This window comes from Notamacropus eugenii, chromosome 1 (assembly GCF_028372415.1).
Source record: "Notamacropus eugenii isolate mMacEug1 chromosome 1, mMacEug1.pri_v2, whole genome shotgun sequence".
Taxonomy (NCBI): Eukaryota; Metazoa; Chordata; class Mammalia; order Diprotodontia; family Macropodidae; genus Notamacropus; species Notamacropus eugenii.
The window spans coordinates 715907503-715930027 of record NC_092872.1 but is presented as its reverse complement, the minus strand read 5'-3'; the positions used below and the strand labels follow the sequence as shown (position 1 = coordinate 715930027).

At 42.3% G+C, this 22525-nt stretch overlaps 1 protein-coding gene across 5 annotated transcripts in view; it reads right to left on the bottom strand.

Moving 5' to 3' along the window:
* Nucleotides 1-761: 761 nt before the first annotated feature.
* The window catches only part of CSNK2A2 (casein kinase 2 alpha 2), a 39920-nt gene continuing 18156 nt past the window's right edge, over nt 762-22525 (bottom strand). For 3 of the 5 annotated variants that reach the window (XM_072636667.1, XM_072636668.1, XM_072636669.1), the window contains 8 exons: nt 17604-17663; nt 14687-14770; nt 13884-13994; nt 13582-13683; nt 11669-11769; nt 10793-10941; nt 9040-9112; nt 2331-2808 (listed from right to left, as the gene is read on the bottom strand). In XM_072636667.1, the coding sequence (XP_072492768.1) occupies nt 2778-2808; nt 9040-9112; nt 10793-10941; nt 11669-11769; nt 13582-13683; nt 13884-13994; nt 14687-14770; nt 17604-17663 (711 nt within the window). In that variant the 3' untranslated portion in view covers nt 2331-2777. Of the gene's footprint in view, nt 2809-7407; nt 9113-10792; nt 10942-11668; nt 11770-13581; nt 13684-13883; nt 13995-14686; nt 14771-17603; nt 17664-22525 lie in introns of those variants that run through there. The other 2 variants (XM_072636666.1, XM_072636665.1) reach the window with 2 other exon arrangements.

Below are 22525 nucleotides of genomic sequence, written 5' to 3'. Positions count from 1 at the left end.
TTCTGCAAGAAGTCTTTTCTAAACCACCCTGATGCTAGTGCCTTCCCACTGTTATCTCCATTTTATCCTGTATATATCTCATTTGTACATAATTGTTTGTATGTTGTTTTCTCTCATTAAACTGGGAGCTGAAAGCAGGGACTGGCCTTTTTTTTTTTCTTTTTGGTCTTTCTTTGTATCTCCAGGGCTTAGCACAATAACTGGCATGTAGCAGATGCTTAATAAATGCTTACAGTTGATTAAAAAAGGCAAAGATGGCCCTATTTTTAAAGGGATCCTGGGATCATAGAGCTAAAAAGGACCATCTAGTTCTAGTTGGAGATTGTCTAGTCCAGGGGTTCTTAATCTTTTTATTTAATGTGTATCACCAGACGTTTTGAGGAGTCTGATGAAGCCTATGGATCCCTTCTCAGAATAATGTTTGTAAATAATTGAATAAAATATTAAATTTCAGTTGGAGGTTAGTGAAAATAAAGACATAATTTCCCCCCCACATCTAAGTTCACAGATCCACTAAAATCTATCCATGAACCAAGGGGTCTTAGAACTTTAGGTTAAGAACACTGATCCAGACCAACTTCCCTCATTTGACAGGTACAGAAACTGTGAAGGACCCCAACCTGGATTAAAAGGATAGGGTCTATGTTAAAGATCCATACACCTGGTGGGGAGGGGCGGGACAGAAGACAACCCATCAGCTGCGCATACCATCTATACCAGTATTCTTTGGATTGATACATATATCCACACACAGGCCGACACATGGATAATAAATACATGTTTTATATATACACACACATACAAAGAACCACATCTGCAAGGTTTAGAAGGTAAGAAACGTACGGGTACAGGGAGGTACTTGTTATAAAGAGGTACTATGATGCATTTTTCAAAGAGTCAGCAAGTGGAAAAAAAAATGGTCAGCAGAACCTTGGATCAGAGGTAGCCTTACAACAGAGACACTGAATATAGGGGATGTTAGAAGAAAACAAAGCTAAAGAGGAAGCTGGGAAACACAAAATTCAGTTGTACAGAGTCTACTGGGCCTTAAAATGAGTTTTAAAGGTCTGCTTTTGTTAATACTACAGTTTTTAGCTCATTGGCTGAAAATGCCTAGAGCTTCAAGCTCCAATATTTCTGAGAAGTCACAGATAAGATAGGAACCTTCCCCTCTTGGCGGATAACTCCCCACCCCCTACTCCTTCAGAAAAAAAAATGGGTATACACATATCATTTCAAGGTAAGCATTTGTTGAAATAAAGGAAGAATAATGCCACGGGGGACTGACTAGTATTGGAGACCTGGGTTACATCATAACTGATGTGCTCCAACTAAATGCCCAGGAACTTTTTTTTTCTTTCCCTATGACTCCTTACCACCAGAAGGAAAGACAGAATTCAGAAAAACAGAAGATCAGTTCACACTTTTACGTACTTTTTTTTCAACTGGTCCTATCTGTGCTGGGAGGGTGAGGGGCAGAAGAGAGATGCCCTTCTATAAATTCCTTGACAATATTTTTGCTCAAGGCAAAAAAAAAAAAGGCCTATTTTAAAACACAGTTTTCCAATTTTGTTCTCCTTCCCCGTGTGGGATAGTCACTTAGTTTTTCTGATCCATTGGTCTTATAATTCTGCTTCACTGAAGTCTTCAAGCTTCAGTCTGTGGTCAGAGGTAGGCAGTTCCACAGATCTGAGACCCCCTTCCCAGGATAAAACACTCATTCTCTCTAAAGCTTCTAACTCTTATGGCAAAGCTCTATTTCAGAAGTATTAGGGGTGAGGTGGGGATGGAGCAGGGAAGATGGAAGGTATGGAATGAAATATGTGCATTGAGGGGAAAGGAGGATGGAAAGAGAAGGGAAAAGCTAAATAATCTTCCTGAGTTCACTGTTAAGAGCAAAGAAAGCTTTATTCGCTAGCTAAGAGGATAGCCAGTGACACAACCTGCTAGAGGAAGAAGAGATTCTCCCCTGTGATAAGACAGGCTGCTCTTAGTCATCAAGGCCTGTGAAGATTAACAAGGGGAAGTGGAAGGAACAAAGTGAAATGTACATTTCACTGAATGTTCCTTCTCCCCATTCTCCTCGGTTAGCCCAGTCCCTAGAATGAGCTCATCCAATCCCTTCAACATCTGACACCTTTCTGAGGAATCACTCGATACAAAACTGCTTGGACATATTCTCTAAGTCCGTCCTTGTTCCATTCTGGCCAAGGACATGACGTGGCCCCATCTGCTAGGGCCACTATTTCAACACAACCATTTCGGGAATTCTCAGCTGCCCCTCTGGGTCTCAGCTCACTGCTCCTTCCATACTGAAAACTCTTCATACATTTCTTTTAAAACTTTTATTCAATAATATATAATTTTTTAATTATAATATATAACTGTCCATCATGCCATATATTTCCCCCATTTCCCCACTGTGGAGTTTGTGGCCAGCTAGATAATACAGTTTGCTGGGGAAGGGGGAGGGACCATGGGACCAAAGGTCAATGGGTTGAGGTGGGGATATAGGAAGTGGGGGAGCAACATTAACCAACAACCATTTTGCATACCCTTCACATTTTCCATGCTTTCTGGGTCAGAAGGAAGTCAACAGGAAGTCAAAGGCGTATGAACCTTTTACATTCAGAAGTAAGGTTTGTTTTATAGACTGTTGGTTGCCATTCAGCTGGTGTGGTTCCTGCTCTCGTAACCTGTCACCATGACGTGTCTGTCGGCTGCATGTGGTCTCTGTACACACGTTTTTAAGACATTTGATTTAGTTCTTGTTCTGCTTATGGAAAAGTGGGAGAAACAGCATCAGACCTGGGGAGAGAGATAGGAGGAGGGAAGAGATGAGGTTAATGAGGCTCCTCTTGCTTTGAGGGCGCGCCTCCACCGTTATCTGGGCTGGTTGGCTGATGGGAGGCCAACTTTGTATTCAGCTCCACAGGCCATAGAGCAAAGTGGTCATTTTCTTCGATGACTGTAGGATTACCACAGGATTTCTTCTAGTCCCCTTCTCCCCCTTTCCACCTTGCATCTCAATAGCAAGCTTTGTGCCAGCATTTCCATCAATGGAGTTCAGTGGTTCGATACTGTACTATGGACTGATTGACATGCCTCTCCAGACCTCTAATGTAACTATGAACTAGTCTTCCCCAGATTGTGAAGGCTGTTATTTTGGGGATTCTGCAAGCCCTTCTATCGCCATGGGAAGCCTGGCAACATCAGCAGCCAAACTCTGAAGCCCCTCTTTTAAAACTAGGAATCCCCAGAAGAAAGGGCTAAGTCTCTTTTTAACTGTAATAATAAAGTCTAACTTCTTTTTTTTCCAGGGGGCAGGGGGTGGAGTGGGGGTAGATGGGCTGAAGGAAGGGATTTGGTTTTGAGGTCCAGTAAGGAAGGGGTATGTTTCCTCTCCTCTCTGCACTCTGGTGGCAAAGTTGTAAGGCCAGTAACACACCAAAAAGGAAATCTTGAAAGCTGTCTACACAACCAACCTCAAAGTTCTCTAGGGAGTCAGTGTATACACTAAATACATTTTTATAAAAACTTTATTTTTAGGATAAAAATGTGTTTGGTCTCTACTCAGATATTGGTGAATCAACAAAAAAGCATGGGTGTGAAATCTGAGGAAAATTAATTAAACCTCACCAATACTCCAGTATGTGGGAGGGTAGGAATAACTCTAAACAGATCTTTGCCTTGGGAGCTTTTCCTTATGAGGGCTGAATGGAATGAAGGTGTGCAGGGAAGAAGATGTATGGGAAATTCAAGGAAGCTGAACTTTCAGGATTCCAAATTTGAAAGGGAAATAATCTTTTGAAAATTATGCATATGGTTCAACTTAAAAAAATGAAAAGCAAATACTGCCAACCAGAATTCTATAAAAGCAGCATTTTTAAGCCACCTGTCACCCAAAAGTAAGCAAAAGAATAAGACATTCAATTTGAGGAGGCAGGCACACCTGAATATTTCTTCTAAGTGATGCTGTCTATAGCAAAAGGGCAATTCCTAACAGGACACCCCTCCAACTCCTTTAAATCATGGAAATCAAATACAAATACCATGTACACAATCTTAGAGCAAGACTCAAGAAATGGGAAATGCAGGAGTTAAGGTTCTCATAGCAACCAGTAGCCAAGTTTCCCCACATCAAAGATTTGGTTGTTAAAATTTTTATTCATGAAAACGGTTTGATTGAACATGGCATTTTTCTCCCCTGTCCTTTAAGGGCAGAAGTAGCAGCATAAATCATACAAAGTGATATGTGACCATTGGATCTTAAGGAGTCATTTGTCTTAACTAGTTCACAGCTTGGCCATGATTTTTCGGTCAGCAGCAGACGGTCAGCATCCTAGTTCTCGATGGCTTATCCGCGCTTTCCAGGTGGGCTTCACAATTTGTCCCCAAAGCCTTAAGAGTCATTTTCAGCCAAGGTAGCCAGCAGGAAAAACCCTGCCAATTTGTTGGTACTGTAAAAGACCACTTTAAAAATAAAATCCCTACTCAATTCATTTAAGGGTTAAGGATCGCATTTACGGAAAACTTTATTATGGCCTGCTATTTCTTTCCCCAAGTGCATGTATCATTTATATATTCCTGCTAAGGTGTTTCTACTTTCCAGGACATGGGGGTTGTAATTCCTTTAAGAAATCCATATAGCTAATAGCCACATTTAGTCTAGCAACCATTGGAGACTATACAGGGTTACATTTCCTCACTTCCTACTTTTCATTCAGCTTTCTCCCACAGGTCAGTATAAATTTCTTTCAGTTTCTAATAATTTGCCAAACTTCAGAATTGGAACCTTTCTCTGCAGCTCTGAGATCAGGCTGTTGTATTTTTAATGATGAGTACAGTTGGTTTTAAATGGCCTCTAGTCTCTTAAAGTTGTTGGCCCTTTCTATGGACAGGAGGAGCTGCACGCTCACAGATTTCTGCTCCCAAAGAGATTTTATCAGACCTAGCAACAAGTTATCCAGGATCATCTGGGTCCATCCCAATGGATGCCCACGTCACGCCCCTCCGTGGTTTGGCACCAGCACCCCCTCCATGCACCTGCTCAGTGTTCGACGGGGTCAGGACCATCCCAGACTCTATTACTTCACCCACTTGAGTTCTGAAAGGATGCCACTCTCTGTGGCTCACTTTCAGAAAGCTCATCCTGACCTAACTAAGCCCCAAGCTTGCCTTCTCTGAAAAGTATTTTCTGGCATCCCTCCCCTCCCCTCAGAGCCTGTTTCTTTACATGTTTGTTCGGTAGTACACAGAATTCTTTTAATTCACACATCCCCAAACCATCCTTGTCCTGGCACCACCACACAGGACCTCTGCCTAAGGTCCCCATGTTTCCTTAGCTCCTCTCGAAACACAGCATTCCAGAATGGTCCAGGGTCAGATGGCCTAGCTGGCACACCAAGGCCACATTTATGGCTCTCAATTTACATAGTCATCTCATCTGGTCCTCACAACAACCCTGTGAGGTAGGTGTCATTACCTCCATTTTACAGATGAGGAAACTGAGGTTGAGGGGGCTGAAGGGGCTTATCCAGGCTCACACAACTAAGAAGTGCCTGAGAAAGGATTCTCAAATTCAAATCATCCCGACTCCTAGCCAGTGTTCAGCAGTAAAATCACTTCAACAAAGCCTATTATCACCCTGCTCAAGGCCTTTCTATCTCCAGTTCTAGAGCCAGGACCCTATTACTGGTCAGAACTGTTTCTCCAGGGCCTCAAGTGTCTGTGGCACTAGGGCACTTTGTTAAAGGACCAGATGTTTCTGAAATGATTGACAGGGAGAAACAAAGGTTTTTACAGTCTTGTCAAACTAGGCTTAACTCTCTTGCACTCTTATGACCCACAATTGGGGCAGAAACAAAAGTGAGGATGGATCTAACTCAGGGGTGGGAAACATGTGACCCCTAGGTTCTTCACACATGGCCCTGTGAAGTTTGGGTTCTGTGAAGTTTGGATTCAGTCAAAGGGCCCCACTTGAGGAACCACAGGGCCACATTTGGCCTGGAGGCCACAGGTTCCCCACCCCTGGCTCTTACTATCTGTCGAATTCCAGGGCAGGATGCCCTTCTGTGACTAAGGCTAACGTAGACCAGAAGTGAAATATTACAAGTCTTACGGTTACTTAGCAGCTCCAGAAACTTTTGAATAAAATCCTCCTTTGAGGATTCATTGCTAATAAAACATCACATATATGAAATTCCACCCAACTGGATTTAGGAATATGGGCCGTCCCTGAGACAGTAATGAAACACTACCTTAACAGAAACACTGATCTGTTCTCTAAATATTTCTCTGCTTTTCCTTAGCAATGTACAGACAGACCCATTACTAAAAGCACTTTCTTCTGTTGGTATTAGATAGAATTCCAATTAAAACGACTGGAAAGTGATCTAGTCCAAAAATCCCCAGAAAGGATATTCTGCAGATCACCAAAGAGTTTTCTATGATAAGGCCGTCATTTACAATACATAAAGTAATACCCTTTGGGGCATCTCTGATTAGCCAGAAGAAAATCTTCTTATCCCACAAGAAATGTAGGGCTCTAACAGCTATGAGGAATTAGCCACTCCAGACAAAAACTGTTGAGGCAGAGGTAAATAAATATCCAGATAATATTGACTATGCTGCACAACAACCACAATGTAAAAGAAAGAAGCTGAGAGATTCAGACAGGGCCAGCTGGAAAACTCCTCCAACAAAAAGTTAACAAGGTTGATCTGTGCTCTTTTGAATGAGGATCTAGTTCTGTGTCAAAGCTGAGGTTAAAAATGCCATGGACAGGTCAATGACGGGGGGACTGCAGATACTCAGGAATGAATCAAGGCAAGGGAAGCACAGGGAGATCAATCAGGTGACTTTTTCTTCTGAACATTCTTCTGTTGCTTTGGGGAGAAAATAAAGAAAAGGAAGGAAATGCACTAGTGCTACTTCAGGACTGGCCTAGGACTCACCCCCATCCTAGGGGTGGACTCTACAGGGTCTCCAGAGGATGCCATTTCTGGGGCAAGAGGGAGAAGCAGAAAGTGAAAGAAATAACAACCCATTTCCCTTAGAGCAGCCTTTCCTGGCTCTGGAAAGACACACTAGCAAGCTACTGGAAACTACCTCATGGTCTGATACACGGAGAGACGGTTTAGCCTGTAACTCAATGTCACACCTCTTTAATTTTTATTTTCAGGTACAGTGAAACGTAAAGGATGCAGGAGAGGTAATGTAGGGCCAGAGTGGTGGTATGAGAACCTTATCCTTTTGCATTTCCTGGCTCTGGAATTTGTTTCCTGAATTTCCTGAAAATTCAATTTGACATGGATGGAGTTTGTGTTTAAGGTTTTTGTTTTTTGCATTTTAAATTCCCACAGATCAGAAGACAAAATAGAATTTACATTTATAGATCGGACCTGCTACCAATACCAATATGACTTTTATTGGAATATGGAATGTAAACAGATGTTTCAAACAAACAATCTAACCTTATATAAAAAAGTATGGCATTATTAAATAGTTAATAAAGAAATCCTACAGGGTGGTAGACACTGCTAGTTCTAGCCTAAATATGTAAAGTCTCCACTGTTGCTGGACAGTTTTTCCCAGCAGAGACCTCCAAGAGGCAGCTGTGATCGACAGGCCCAACCCAAGTTAGACAGTGCTGGTGAGTTTCAAGGGCACACCCATAAAATAAATCACAGCCTAAGAGCTCAAAAATCTAGCTTACTCTGCTAACACACGTGGATTAGCATCCTGGATTCAAATCTGCTCACACCTGCTCCAAGGGTGCCCCTCCATTCCTTAATGTCCCCATGTCCCGCCCCCCCCCCCCCATCCCTTCCTCAGCAGCTTGAGGCTGTATCAGGGCCTTGCCAACACTACTCCAGATTCTTGACACATGAATGATATTCATCTCATTCAAGTAAAACACTGTAGGTTTATGCATTTAATACATCAAAAATTGAAAGAATACACTCCTCCTATTTCCATGAGAGGTCATTTCTTTCACAGGGGGAAAGGAGGAGAAGGGGAAGAGAGGTTCCCTATATCAATATTTTGCCCAGAGTCTTTTCTGAACGAACTAAGGTGGCACACTCTTCTCTTTCCTTTTAAAAACCAGAGGGTGGCCACGAGTTTTAACCCAGTTACCCCAATTAAGAGGCACTGACTCTTTTCCTCAATTACTGGCTGTAAACAATAAGCCTATATTTCAGTATTAAAATATGTGTACATATGGAGGGTCTGGGGCAAGGAAATCCTGTGAGATTCTCTTACCACTGACACAGAAGAAAAAAAACAAAACAAACCCAGTCGTACAAGCATACCAACCAGCACTGGCTGCTGTGAGCTTTGGTGCACACACACTTACACAGATAACTTTTTGATGAGAATGACTGTCCTGGGCAGTGACATCAAGAGACTGAAAGTGATAACAGATGACACCCAAGAGGACTGTTTTGGAGCAGAGACCTCAATTCATTCACATATTCTTGGAGACTTAAAGGAAAACTGCAGTGATGAGGGACAGTCCCTGGAGAGCTCGGGCCATTAGGAAAATATGTAAAACATGAATTTGAAAAAGAGCTTAAAAAAAAGGAAAGAAATACTGTCACTTTTACTATCTCCTTTGGGTCAGCAGTGGCTGACATTCTGCTAAAACCTGAGCCTGGATCTTGCCAAAGGAAACCGGGACCACAATGGAATAGATAGGAAGACAGACAGTCAGAGTTTGTTGGCTGGGCTGGTCAAAAGAACATTGGTTTCCTGTAAAATGAAAATCACATCACAACAACTCTGAACTTCTCATCTCCCATTCATTCCAAAGGAAAGAAGACTTCCCCTAGATCTTACAGTATTCCAGGCTATTCCCCTTTTACTGGGAATTCTTTTTTTTTATAGACTTAAAAATTTTCCTTAACTCTTCTCTGCATTTAGAAGGAACGCTCAGAATCTCTCATATCACACTGTGGTTTTCCTTCAAGGTTTTTTGGTTGGATGTTTTATTGGTTATCATCACTCTTGAATTACCCGCCGTTTCCCAGTCTTCACCGTGCTGCTGTGAGGCCACTGGAGAGCACAGAATTTTCTGAGCTTGGCTGGGACTGCTCCTTCACCACAGGGTCTACAAAAGAGTGAGACTGATGTCAGATGGAAGGGAAAGGTGAAGTATGGGGATGAGGCCTCTTAGGTCACTTTCCTATTTCAAATACTAAGAGATCCAGAAAGATGGAGAAACAAAGCAAACAAGAAGGGATGAATCTGGTAGTGAAAAATACTACTTAAAGAAAAAAGAAAATTTCACAAAAATAGGTTAATAAAATTGTTCCTTCAATCAATTTTTAAAAATGCAATTTAATTTTCAGGTACATATTACTCTCTCTCTCCTACCTCCCCACCCTCTCATCCTTTGACATGTTTTAGTTAAGCAAAACAAATTGCTGCCCTGGCCACGTCCCAACAAAACATGTGGCCCAGTCTGCAGCGAGTCCTTCAGATCTGCCAGGAGGTGGACAGACCATCTCCCCACAAGACCTCAGGGCTGCAGTGGGTCATCATAATGATCAGAGTTCCTGAGTCTTTCAAAGCTTTCTGTCTTTATAATATTGTTACTATACAACTATTCTCCTGATTCTGTTTACTTCATTCTGCATCAGTTCGTACAAGCCTTCTCAGGTTTCTCTGGAACCCTCCCCTTCATCACTTCTTACAGCACCATTGTGCTCCATCTTCTTCCTATGTTCTAACTCGTTCAGCTGTTTCTGCAATCAGCTTTGCATCTGATGCTAATATTTCCCAGACCTGCTGAGACCTCTGAATATCAAGCCCTACCCAAAGGCTGAAGGAAACCCTGACTCCTCCTCACCAGCTGAGATCTTATGACTTTGGGAGTTTGCTGTTAATACTGTTTACCAGCCAAAAATAATAGCTGACCTACAGCTGTGACTTTAAGCTCTGCAAAGTGTTTACATGGTTTGATCTTCACAGAAGTCCTAGGAGGTGAGTACTACAGGTTTGATCCTTGTCTTCAAAATAAGGAAAAGGAAGATCAGAGATGTTAAGCTCTTTGCCTCCATCAAGAGAGCAATGAGAGAGGCAGGAGCCTCCCAGCCCAGGCCCTGCCCCTGCTACAATGTTGTGCCTTTGTCTCTACCCCACAGACAGCCTATGGCACAGAGGCTGAGTAGAAGACTGCAAACTCAAAGTGGCCAGCAGCTTCCATGCCAATTTACAGAGTGAAGTGAGGAGCATCCCTGTGCTCTGAGCTCTTCACCTACCACTAAGGAGCAATCCCAATCACAGAAAGGAAAGCTAAGATTATATTTAGCACACACCTCACAGTCCAAATGACTATAAAAATTCTCTGCAGTGAAACTTCCACCTAAACTGCATATGCCTGAATATTAAAGGCACAAGAAGTTAGGCCAGTAAGAGTTTTATCTGCTTTCCTTTCAGCAAACACTTTTCATTTCTTTCTTTAATGAGTGATTTATCCCACTCTGAAATCTGCACTGTCTTTTATATGAATATTCTTACATATTTATTTTGGTAAGCCCTGATCCCATCTCTGCAGACTGACATTAACTGCTTTCCATAGCTTTTAAGTTAACAGTACACAGGCACCCAATTCTAGCCAATCTTATCCAGTTCTGTAAATGGCACCATTTCAAGGGGAAGGAGGCACCTTACAGATGACAGATGGGACTAGTTAATGATGGTTTCCAAGGACAGTACAACCAAAGCTTCGACAATTCACTGCTCAATTGATTAACTGACCTCTATCTTTACACAAGGCTGCACTTACAGAAATAAGGATGTTCCATGGCCTCTTTGGCGGTCAGCCTTTGTTGATGGTCATAGCGCAGAAGCTTGTCCAGAAGGTCCAGGGCCTCGGGACTAACGAGATGTCTATTCTCACTATGGATGAAGTTTTCCCAGCGTTTTCGAGAGTGTCTAAAGAATGAATGAAGTCTTAGTGTCTGAACCTGAACAACTCTCAGGGCTGCAACTACATTAAAATAACAGCCTCTTTCATTAATTAAACCTTCCAAATTTGATTTAGAGCTTTTCTTCTATATTAAAAATTTTTTTTCTCTTAAGTCTTCATTCAGTTTTGTGATAGAGCAATATAAATAAATCCACCCTGATTATGACTTTTAGGATATGTTCCCTGGCATCTCAGGAGTTCCTTCCTAGAAGCACTGTGCAAACATCTGGCAATTTAGTATAGCTTTAAAATTAGGTCTTTTTCAAAACTGTCACACTGTATTAAAACTATTACACAAAGTGCTAGTGACTTTATAATCACTCTTTAATATTCAGCAAAGCATTCTTCCTGGAAAAAGCTATTGGGTTTTTTCCTCATTTTTCTCTTTTCTACATTTTCTCTTTGTTCAACTAACTCTATAGGGTTTACTCAGGATTATTAACGTTGACTAATCATGTTTTCCATACAAATCTGCTTTTGAATTAACAAAGGCATTCATATTGTATAGAGAAAATTCTGATGTCCAGAACACAAGTAAATGGCAATTTGCATGTTTTACAGCGAGAAACTAAAATTTTCAGGTTTAATTTCAATGTAAGTGTAAAGCCAAAAGAAACATTTGTACTTTCATCAACTCTGTCATCTTCTTCTGAAATAAGATAAACCACAAAGCCCTCCCACTCTCTTACTTACTGCCCCAGGATATTGTTGAACTGTGGGTCCAGATCTATGTGGTACTTCTTCAGATATCCATATAACTCATCTGTACCAAGTACTTTGGCAATTCGGACAAGCTGAAACACAACACAGATTTAACCAAACCACCATGCAGCAAATCTTTAGAGGAAGTTCTACTAGGACGACTGCCACGACTGATGTCTCTGCCAAATTAAGTCATTATTATCAACTACACTGAGAATGAACTTGGTATTCAAGCTTCCCAGTGTGCTATACATTATTATTCATTTGAACCAAGCAAATATCAGTATGAGGTGATGAGGACCTGCACTAAAGTGGGGGGCTTGGGTGGGGAGGAGAAGTGGTTGTCAGAGGACAGAAAGGGCTGTACTGGGAAAATGTGGCAAAGGTGAGTTAGCAAAAGTGAATTGACAGGTCATGGCAGCAGCTTGATTGTGAGGGATGAGAGAGAGTGAGGAGTCCAGGGTGACTGAGCCTGGGTCATGAGCCTGAGGGGCTGGGAAGATGGTGCTGCTCTCACCAGTAATAGGGAAGGTGGGAGGGAGGAAAGGGATTGGGGGAAGCACAATGAATTCTATTCTGGAAATGCTGAGTTTCAGATGTCTAATGGACATCCAGTGTGAGACGTCTGGAAGGCAGCTGAAGATGCGAGATTGGAGACCAGCAGAGAAACTGGGGCAGGGAAGGTAGATTTGAGAATCATCAGCAGAGAGATGGTAATTAAATCCATGGGAGCTGATGAGATCCTCAAGTGAAACATATAAAGGAGGAAGAGAAGAGGGCCCAGAACAAAATCCTGAGGGACACCTACGGTTAGAGGGTATGATCTGGATGAGGATCAGCAAAGGAGACTGAGAAGAGGCAGTCAGGTAGGAGAAGAATCAGGAGAGGGGAATTGTCCTGAAAACCTAGAAAGAAGAGAGTTTCAAGGAGGAGAGGCTGATTAACAGCGTCCAAAGTGGCTGAGAGCTCAGGGAGAAGGAGGATACAGAAAAGGCTACCGGATGTGGCGACTAGGGTAACGTTGGAATGATGAGGTCAGAATCTGTATTGTAATGGCTTAACAAGCGAGTCTGGAGAGAGGACTGCCATAGTGTACCACTGTAGACTGAGAATAATTGAGCTGTTACTGAGCTGAGACTAGAAAAGTAAGCTGGAGGCTGACTGTGAAGGGCCTTACTCCTGAGGTCAGAGTATCCCTTGGCAGAGAAGGCGAGCCTTTACAAACATTAAAGGGATCCCTACATGACCTCTGCTGTTCAGAGAAGTGACAGGACACTTATCAACGATGGCAATAACACCACATCACATTTGATGAGTCCCAGCTCTCAGAAATCTGACCCTCCCATGCCTGAAAGCTCCACAGCAGAGGTGCCAAAATTGGGATCTCTTCAAAGTCCCCCAGCTTCCAAGCAGGAGAGCCAGGGGTCAGGCCTGGAGCCTCTGCTAGGCCCCCTCTCTCCCAGGGAGCATAGGCAGCATGATTCAGTGACTAATAGACAGAATGCAGGTTCTCTACCACTAAGCCCAAGGAACTGCCCTAGTTATCTCTCCCTGTATCCCACTGTAACAGGAAAGGCAGCCAGGGCAGTGAGGAGAAATCAGAGACTTCTCCAAGCACAGGTTTAATCTAGCCCTGCTCTGCTTGAGCTGTGACCAATGGCAAGTCAGGTAAGGCTCAGAACCACAGCTTCCCCCTCTGGGGCCATCTGACCCAGGGGGTGCAGTGAGAAAGGTCTGATCTTCAGTTCTGCCTTTGCCACACACTAGCTAGAGGGGAGCACATCCCTCAGTCTTCCTCACACACACTAGCTAGAGGGGAGCACGTCCCTCAGTCTTCCTCAGGACTCCGAGGGAGTTCTCCAAGACTGGCAGAGCACAAAGGCCAGCAGGAAGCGCTTCCTTACCTGGTCATAGTTGTCTTGGCCATGGAAGAAGGGCTCCTTTCGGAAGATCATGCTGGCCAGCATACAGCCTAAGCTCCACATGTCCAGACTGTAGTCATACATCTGAGGAGACCAGGAAGGCCACAGTGAGCGAGGCTGGCAGGAGCCTGTTCCCCTTGGCCCAGCTCTCACAGCCTTCACTGGGACAGCCCAGTCAGAAGTCATCCATGAGAAAATACTGAAGAAACAAAAGGCTATGGACTAAGCCTTCCCAACAGACCCCAAACCACCCGCCAGGCAGAGGAGCCCTCGGACAGCTGTACCTGGTAGTCCACGAGGAGCTCCGGCCCTTTGAAGTACCTAGAGGCCACACGCACGTTATACTCCTGAGCAGGGTGGTAGAATTCTGCCAGACCCCAGTCTATCAGTCGAAGCTAAAGACGGGACAAAAACAGAAATGCACCAAGAATGCTTTTAGATTTCTGCTCCTTAAGACAATGCCTGTGTTTAGACGTCTTTGTTACTGTGATGGATTTGGCTTTCGGATGTCTGAATAAATGTTTTGGTTCTGTCTTCAAAAAAAAAAGAAAAAACAATGGCCCAACACATTGGAACAAGCCACATTTTCTAACCACTTTAAATTTCTTTATAGTACTTTACTTAAAATGCTGTTAATTTTTATTATTTAGGTGGTCATAATTCTGGTGCAAAGGTCTTAGAATCTGCTTTTTGCCAGGTTGTTTAAAGTTACCCTGGCTTCTCCTCTCCTCAGATTGTCCATGGTCTAATATTAGAGACCAACCCACGTACTGTTGGCATCACCCATCCCACAGATCGCTAGGATAATGACCATAGTTTAGAAAAGCCTAACAAGAAATCTGGCTTGGTCTGAAGGTCTTAAAAGATGGGAGAGAATCTACTAACCATCTTTTCCTTTGGGGACCCAACACAAAACCATGACAGATGATCAACAACAGGCTGAAAACTCAATTTTGGGATGAAGGCTGCACTTTCCTTGGATTTGAACAATTTGGAAACCAGCACTTAGAGGTAAGGAAAGAACAAGCACATGACACACAGTCAGCACCACAGTGTCTCAGTCTGCTTCCAAGCATAAATGCATTACCTTTTTCTGTTGGTGATCTATCATAACATTGTGAGGTTTGACATCTCTGTGCATGATTCCCATGCTGTGACAGTAATCCAAGGCCTGGTCAACAAAGAATACAGACAGGAGGAATGATGATGTACAAGACCCTTCACGATCTGGCCCTGGCCCTCTTCACAGTAAACGGAACCCAGGACAGATGACCATGACAAATCATGATCAGTTGAGAAAAAAGATGTTCTCTCACGTAAGATAAAATAGAGAATATTAACTTACACGTCTCGTAAGCCACATTCTTGTTAGTTGAGAGCAGAGTGAAGGGCAAGGAGGATAGAAAAAGCAACTCTAACCCCAGGGAGAATTTCTAGGACTGAACAATGTTCCCCCAAACAGGAGATGGCATACTTATTCTACTGTGCTAAACCTTGTCAGAAGTAAGAACTGTGGCTTGACCCAGTCCAGTGTTTTGTTCTCCTTGGAAGCATTTAGCTATAATACACATCACTTGGTATCTATGTTGAATTTTTATTCCCCTGCCAGCCTGTAAGCTCTCTGAGGGCAGGGGCCAAGTCTTCCTCAGGGCACAACATTCTGAGAACAGACATTAAACTCTCCCTAGAACTTCATGACCAGGCAAAAATCCTGCCCTCCAATTGCACGTTTAGAGCAGGAAGGAAACTGAGGCCATTTAGACTAACCAGGGGTCAGGGTCAGTGACTTGCCCCAAATCCTGGAGGCACTGAGCAGCCAAGCACTTGTCTTTGGTCCTAAAGGACAATTCAAAATGCCTAACTGTCAGAAGCTGAGGAAAGCTATCAGGGAAGACAGCAAAGCCCTGTGGTTTCCCTGCTTCTGCTGCAAGGCCTTTGGGGACAGTCATGCTCATCCTTGTCTCACATATTTTTCTACCTACTCACTTCTCTATACATTGTTTTAAAGCAAGAATCCATTTCTTTAGTTGAGTTACTCTTTATAAATAGCACCCTCATCCCTAATTACAGTTTAAGTAGCCAGCCTCATGTGCAAGGCCATGAGAAGAAGAAATGGAAGCTATTACCTTCCTCAGCTGTGTCCTTAGGTGTCCCAGGTAGGATCAGAGCCCAACATTGGGACAATGAATCCTTACTGGCTTCCTATGACTACACCTAGAGCGGAAAAAGCTCAAGACATTAAGGCTATTGCCCTAGTAAGGGAAAAATGTTCCTGTGGAAACTGTCTTCTGAGGAGATGGTGAAAATAGAAAAACCTTAAAATTAAGGTCCCTTTAACCTATTGATGCAAGAGACACAAAACATGTACATGACAGGCAATCAACATAGAAGCACTGTTTTTGACAGAGCCCAGATAACTGTGTCAATGAAAAGTATTTTGAGTTCTCTCAGCTAGAGTTATGTTGTTTTTCATCTCAGAAGCCCCCGTCCCTTTTCCCACCCCCACACTGGGGGCAGAGCACCCTGGGCTCAGGGAGAGTAGGGACAGGAGGGAGTGCTCTGCTCTGAGGTACTGTCAGCGTGGAGCTGCTGAAGGGACACAGGGAGCTTTTGCAGCACAGGTGCAGAAACTCCTAGGAGTTCCACACTATCACTGTGAGGGTCACACTGCCTAGAATCAATCCCTTTGGACAGATTACACTTGGCACTGGAGAAGTGTTACTTTGGTGAGATTCCTATGTTTTGCTGAAAATATCTTATAAAATCAAGCCTCCTATGGAAAGGATTCTGGATTTGAATCAGGAGCTCATACCAGAACGTGCAACCAGCTCTCAGGGAATACAGAGCAATCACTGTTTCAGACTTTCCCCGCCTGCCTAACCAGGCCAGCCTCCCCTTATTCCCAGCCTCCACCCCATGACTTTCCTCACTGAGATGCTGTACAGACTGACATTCTTTTCACCAATTCACTAGACAGTGTTTATTACTTATGTTAACACGGTCTGGTTTTGTTATTAGCCAGTCTTTGCAAAAAAACAAAACAAAACAGTTTAGGGACAAGTAGGGCTGGGATTTAAGAACAGTTTTGCAAATGTAACAAATGCATAAACAAAAACAAACACATAATTTAATTAATGCCCTTAAATCAATAACTTCACTACAATCCTCTTTCCCAGTTACTGACCACTAAGTGGGCAAACTTGGGTCAGTTGTGATGTATACCTCATCAGCAGGAGCGGCTACTCAAGGAGACACCCCCCAAAAGGTTAGACATGGGACAAAAACGTTAAGGTAAGAAGAGAGTTTTCATAATCATTACTTTGGGTTTGGTCCAGGAATTTAAGAAAGTCTCAAGTAAATGTCTACAAGTAAACGTTACGTTCACTTCAGAGTTATAGCTCCTTATGATCCTTTTCCTTAGAAAGTAAAATATTCAACTCTGGGATCTTGTTTTAGAAATTGTTGACACAACATTAATACTATTTTGTTCTGATAATTTTCTTCCACGGTGACAATAACCCACTGACTCATAAGTACTTTATGCCAAAAGCTTTCTGGAATTCTGTTTTTGCCTATCTGTTTGGTGCTAAGGAACCATCTAAGTCCTTTGTAAACTACAGAAATATTGCTCTGAAGTACCCAAGGTGCTTCCTCAGTCTCTTCTGACTATAAATCAGGATCAAAACAGCTGCAGGTTAGAGTAGAGGAACTAAGTGGAAAAGTCAAAGAATCATGAAAAGTTACAGAATGTAGGAGGTTCTGATCTCTAGCAAATTTTTGCCATCTGACCACCTTTTGTAAAAAGCACATGTAACTTGGACTCCCAAAGCAAGTGCTGAAACCAATGATTCAAGACAAGTCTTGAAAACTTGTCTAAAAATATATTCAACTGGGATGTAAGAAATGTTTTGAGAAGTTCAGGTTCACCCACTCAATCTTTCACTGTATCACTTTCCCCAAAATGTTTGTTTAAAAATTGCTGACTACTTATGAATGCCACTTACCTTAAGCAGTTCATACATATAAAACCGGATATCAAAGTCTGTAAGAATCTGGTATAGTTGCTGAAACAAACAATGGCAAAAGAGTCAATTCAATCCTGATGGCCTTTTGCATTCCCCAGAGTGTATGTTACTTTCTATATCACACCTCTTCAGGGATAAAGTCCCTACCAGATTTATCACCAGGATCTAGAAAGTTTCCAAGGAAAGTTCAGAAACCAACAGCAAAAAGCTAATATATTTCACACTTTTTGAGAAGAGGGAAAGAATAAAAAGTTTAGTGGAAGGGAAAAAAGTCACGTAGGACCCTGCCTTTTCTCTTTCCCACCATCTTTTCTTATAAAACACAGAGGTAATTTGGGCCCCCCAAGCTCAAAACACAACTTCAAGAGATTTTCTGAAAACTTGTCTAAAAATACATCCAGCTGACCTGTAAGAAATGTCTTGCGAAGTTCAGGCTCACCCATTCAGTCTTCTCTTTCATTGTATCAGTTCCCCCAACAAGTCTGTTTAAAATGTCCTGATTGCTTATGAATGAAGTCTTTCCACAAATGCAATGACTATAAGCTGCCCCACAAAAAAGACATATTAAAAACTACACATGCCACCTAATTCTCCCAGTTACCAATCTAGCCCTATGTGGTACCACCGTTCGTTTAAGAACATTCACAATGAGTTGCTAAGTTGATACTTGAGTCTTGAGGACACTTTACTGGCTTACTCGGAACTGTGTTAACTAGCTGCTGAATTGTCTGAAGAAAAGACACAAACTGCAAAGTTGGGGCTGCTTTAGAGATTATGAGATTGGCACTGTAAAGCTGGCAAGGGCCAAGCAAGGCACTTTCCCAAAATTCTTCTCCCCTCCTATCCAAATCATTCTCTAGAGGGAAAGAGATGCTGAAGGAGCCATGGTTAAGCAGTGAAATCGAATAAAGTGTTTCTGGCAGAAAAGTAGTTCAAAGAGAAACCTTCAGAAAAGATTACGCAATCACAGGTTAATATGGCATAAATGTGGCAAACTGTATTATAGATTGTCCCCCCCCAGACACACCTCTACCTACAATAGAAAATAAACCGATTCTAGGTTCCAGATGGGAATTTGAGTCCCTTAAATGCTGTGACAGACCAGAGAGATATTCAAAGATTCAATTCATTCAAGTCAGAAAACCACAGATATTTCTGCTACCTCATTACTTACAAAGGGACTGTCCCTGAAGGACCAGAGGGGCAGAAGAGGACATATCTTTAGACACAACTAATGTTGCTTTGTTTCCCTTGACTATACTTACCTGTTAGAAGGGAAGCTGAGTTTGTGTGTAACAAAAGTACAAAAGAATACCAGTATACCACTCAAAAATCCAAAGAAAACAAGTTCAGAAGGGGACATAAGGCAATTTTGGGACCACCTTGTTCAATTTAATCTATATTTTTAAAAATTACATACGTTCAGTTTCTTATAAATCCTCTTTTTGCTTTGTACATTAAACTATGTTGAGGATTACGACTCTTTTTTTATGGAGTGGGAAAGGCAAAGCACTTGGGGTTAGGTGAGTTGCCCAAGGTCACACAGTTAGTGTGTCAAGATTCTGAGGCTGGATTTGAACTCAGGTCCTCCTGACTCCAGGGCCGTGCTCTACTCACTGTGCCACCTAACTGCCCAAAAGACAGATTTTTAAAAACTGAACTAGACTTTGCATTATATTTATCACCCTACAACATATCAGCACCTCCATTAAACTTATCCTGCTCCTCTCTCCACACAGAAGAGTGCTATGGATTTTAAGAAGTCACTCCTCCATTATACTAGCAACTATTTTCTCCAAGAATCAAATCTATGTCGTTTTAAGACGAGCATCTTTAAATGTCTTCTTTTAAAATAAGGATAGGTTCATTTGAAGCTTAGTGAAATAACTGTATTTTAATTCAGTTGCTAACTCCAGACATATTGGTTTCACCTCTAGGGAACTGAAACTCATTTATCAATAACGTGGAGGTCAACACTGGAGCTCGATCTCCCCAAAGGCCTGAAGAGTCAAGTAGATCAACGTAAGGACCTCACAACCTTTGTCTAAGACAACACAGGAGCTGTCTTTATCCCTAACCTGGCACTACACAGTGAAACTGCAAGTCATCTCCACCACCTCTCTGGGTAAATGGTATAAATCATAAAATAAATGCCATCAGCCTGTCATTGCATTATTTATATCTATACTAAATGGTGTTAATGTTACTAAACACAAGGCAATAACAACTCTTTATCTTCCATACAATAGCAACAGGTAACCAGCACCACCTATGTGCCAGGTACTTTACACTGATCATCTCATTCCATCTTCACAACAAATCTTCAAGGTTGGTGCCATTCTTATTCTCATTTTACAGTTTAGGAAACTTAGACAAGGCGAGGTTAGGATTAGGTGACTTGTTCAGTGTCATACACCTAGGAAGTGTGAGGCTAGATTTGAACTCAGGTCTTTCTGACTCCACATTCAAGCTCTATCCACTCTATCCAACTACAGAAAGCACGTTCACAAGAGTTGAGGATTCCTTCCTTAGCTCAGTATTCGGAGCTCTAAAGTTCCTAACCTACTTTCTTTGTCATACATTAACCCTCCATACTCCAGTCATGTGACTTTAGCTCAGAGCCTCTCAAAAACTTCATGTGCTTCCCTACTTCTGTGGGGTACTCCTGCTGTTTAGACTGCCCTTCCTGCCTCCATCCCACATACCCATTCACCAAAGCCAATCTCTATTTCCATTTCCCAGACAACTGAAATTAAGTAGACGTCCTCTCCCTTCACTTTGCTTTTAATGCTTTGATTTTACCCTGAGGATATTGTGACTTTCTATGCGTATCATGTCAGAGCAGAATACATCTCAGTAGGTTTTTGTGACATTGCTCTTCTGAATTCTCTTCCAATCTATCTGGCCAATCCTCGGCTCCTCTGGTAGAACTGTCCCAAGGCTCAATCCTGGGCCCTCTAATCTGCTCCCTCTGTACTTTGCAATCTCATAGGCTCCCATGGATTCACATACCATCTCTACTGAATGATCTTGCCCTAACCTCCAGTCTTGTAACACCTTGGTTATCTTGAATCAGATGTCCTAGAGATGTCTTAAACTCATTATGTCCAAAAATGAAGATACTCTCTTTTTCCTCAACCCTTTCCTGTTCCTAACTTTCCTATCACTGTTGAGAGCACCCAGTCCTCCAGGATCACAACCTAGGTGTCATCCACAATTGCTCACTCTCTCTCCACTTCATATCTAATTCGTTGCCAAGTCCTCTTTAAGTCCATTTCCACCACCACTGCCACTTGCCCCGTATCCCTCTACCACCCCTCTGGTGTAGGCCTTCATCACTTCATTCCTAGACTATTGCAATGGTCTGCTGGTGGGTCTGCCTTGTCACAGACAATTCATCCTCCAATCAGCTACCAAAAGTGACCTCTCCAAAGCCCTGGTATGACTGTTACCCACCTCATCAATAACCTATTATCTCTAGGATCAACTGTAAAATCTTCTGGTTTTGAAAGCCCTTCATCAGCTGTTCTGCTCCTGCCTTTCCAGTCTTCTTACACCTTGACCCTCTCTATGTACTCTGTGATACAGTGACACTGGCTTTTTTGCTGTCCCTCACATGAGACGCTCCCAACTCTGCATTTTCACTGGCTACTTTCCATGCATGGAACTCTCTCCCTTATCTGTCTCAGTTCCCCTTAATTTCAGTCTCTCTGTTTGTTACCTCCCATTCATCCTGTCTGTACAGCATTAGCACATAGATGTCTGCATGTTGTCTTTCATTAGAATGTGAACTCCCTAAAAGCACAGACTGCCTTTTGATTCTCCTTGTATCCCCATCGCTTAACATGATGCCTGACATCAAGCAGAAGTTTAATAAATATCTGCCGAGGATAGCCGATGCTCACTGTTCAGTGGTCAACAGAAATCACAGCATTTTGTTCTCTCACTAATGCTACATGATTAGAGAAGGAAACTGTGTTTTCTTTTTAGATGTAAGAAATTCAGATCTATACTTAAATTTTCATTTGAAATCATAAAATACATTCATTTTAAGAGATGACTGATGATGAGAATGAAGTTAAAAAATATCTACTAATGCAGACTGTGATATAACTGAATGCTTATGTCTAGGACTGACACTTCAGTTGTACAAACGGGCCCCAAACTGAAAAGATTACAGTGGGCTGTGTTGCTTTCAGGGAAACTGCACTAGTTGAGCTCAAAATAAAAGCCCATTTTTTAATCTATCACTATTTTTCTGCTGATGCTAGATGACTACAAACTACTGAAAAATGATAACCCAACAGTTTCAACTGGCAGTCATCAAAAAGGTAAAAATTGCACAACACCCATTATCCAAGAGATGTATAATTAGAAAAAGTGAGCCAGAAAGAAGGAAAAAGCAAGGCTTAGCGAAGGGCAGCCTGAAGAGTGCATGGGCACCCACATACCAGAAGCATGTTTAGTATGAGAAGATACAGCTAAGAGATGCACAGGATGAAACCATGTGGATGGCTTCCAGTCTGTACTGTGGGAGGGAGAAGCCATACCCCAGCATTGGACTGGTGGTACAGAAGAGTTTAGCAGCCCTCAATTTTCCTAATTTTACATCTCAATCGCAAGTTAAACATTTTAATGGCCGGCCACTCCAAATAACAAAATAAATTAAAATACAATACAAGATAGAGAACATAAATTTGTGGCTTTCTAAGTCATCATGGGGTTCTGCTTCTGTCTGAGTTTGAACCACTGATTCTACTAGTCAAAAGCCTGTTAAATTCCATCAAGATATAAATATTAGCAAAACCAGAAACCAACATTTCCAGAGCCAGAGTTTACATATTTTAATTTTCATTTTGTGTTGGTCACATTACGCAATTAGTTATCTACCTTTCTCGTAA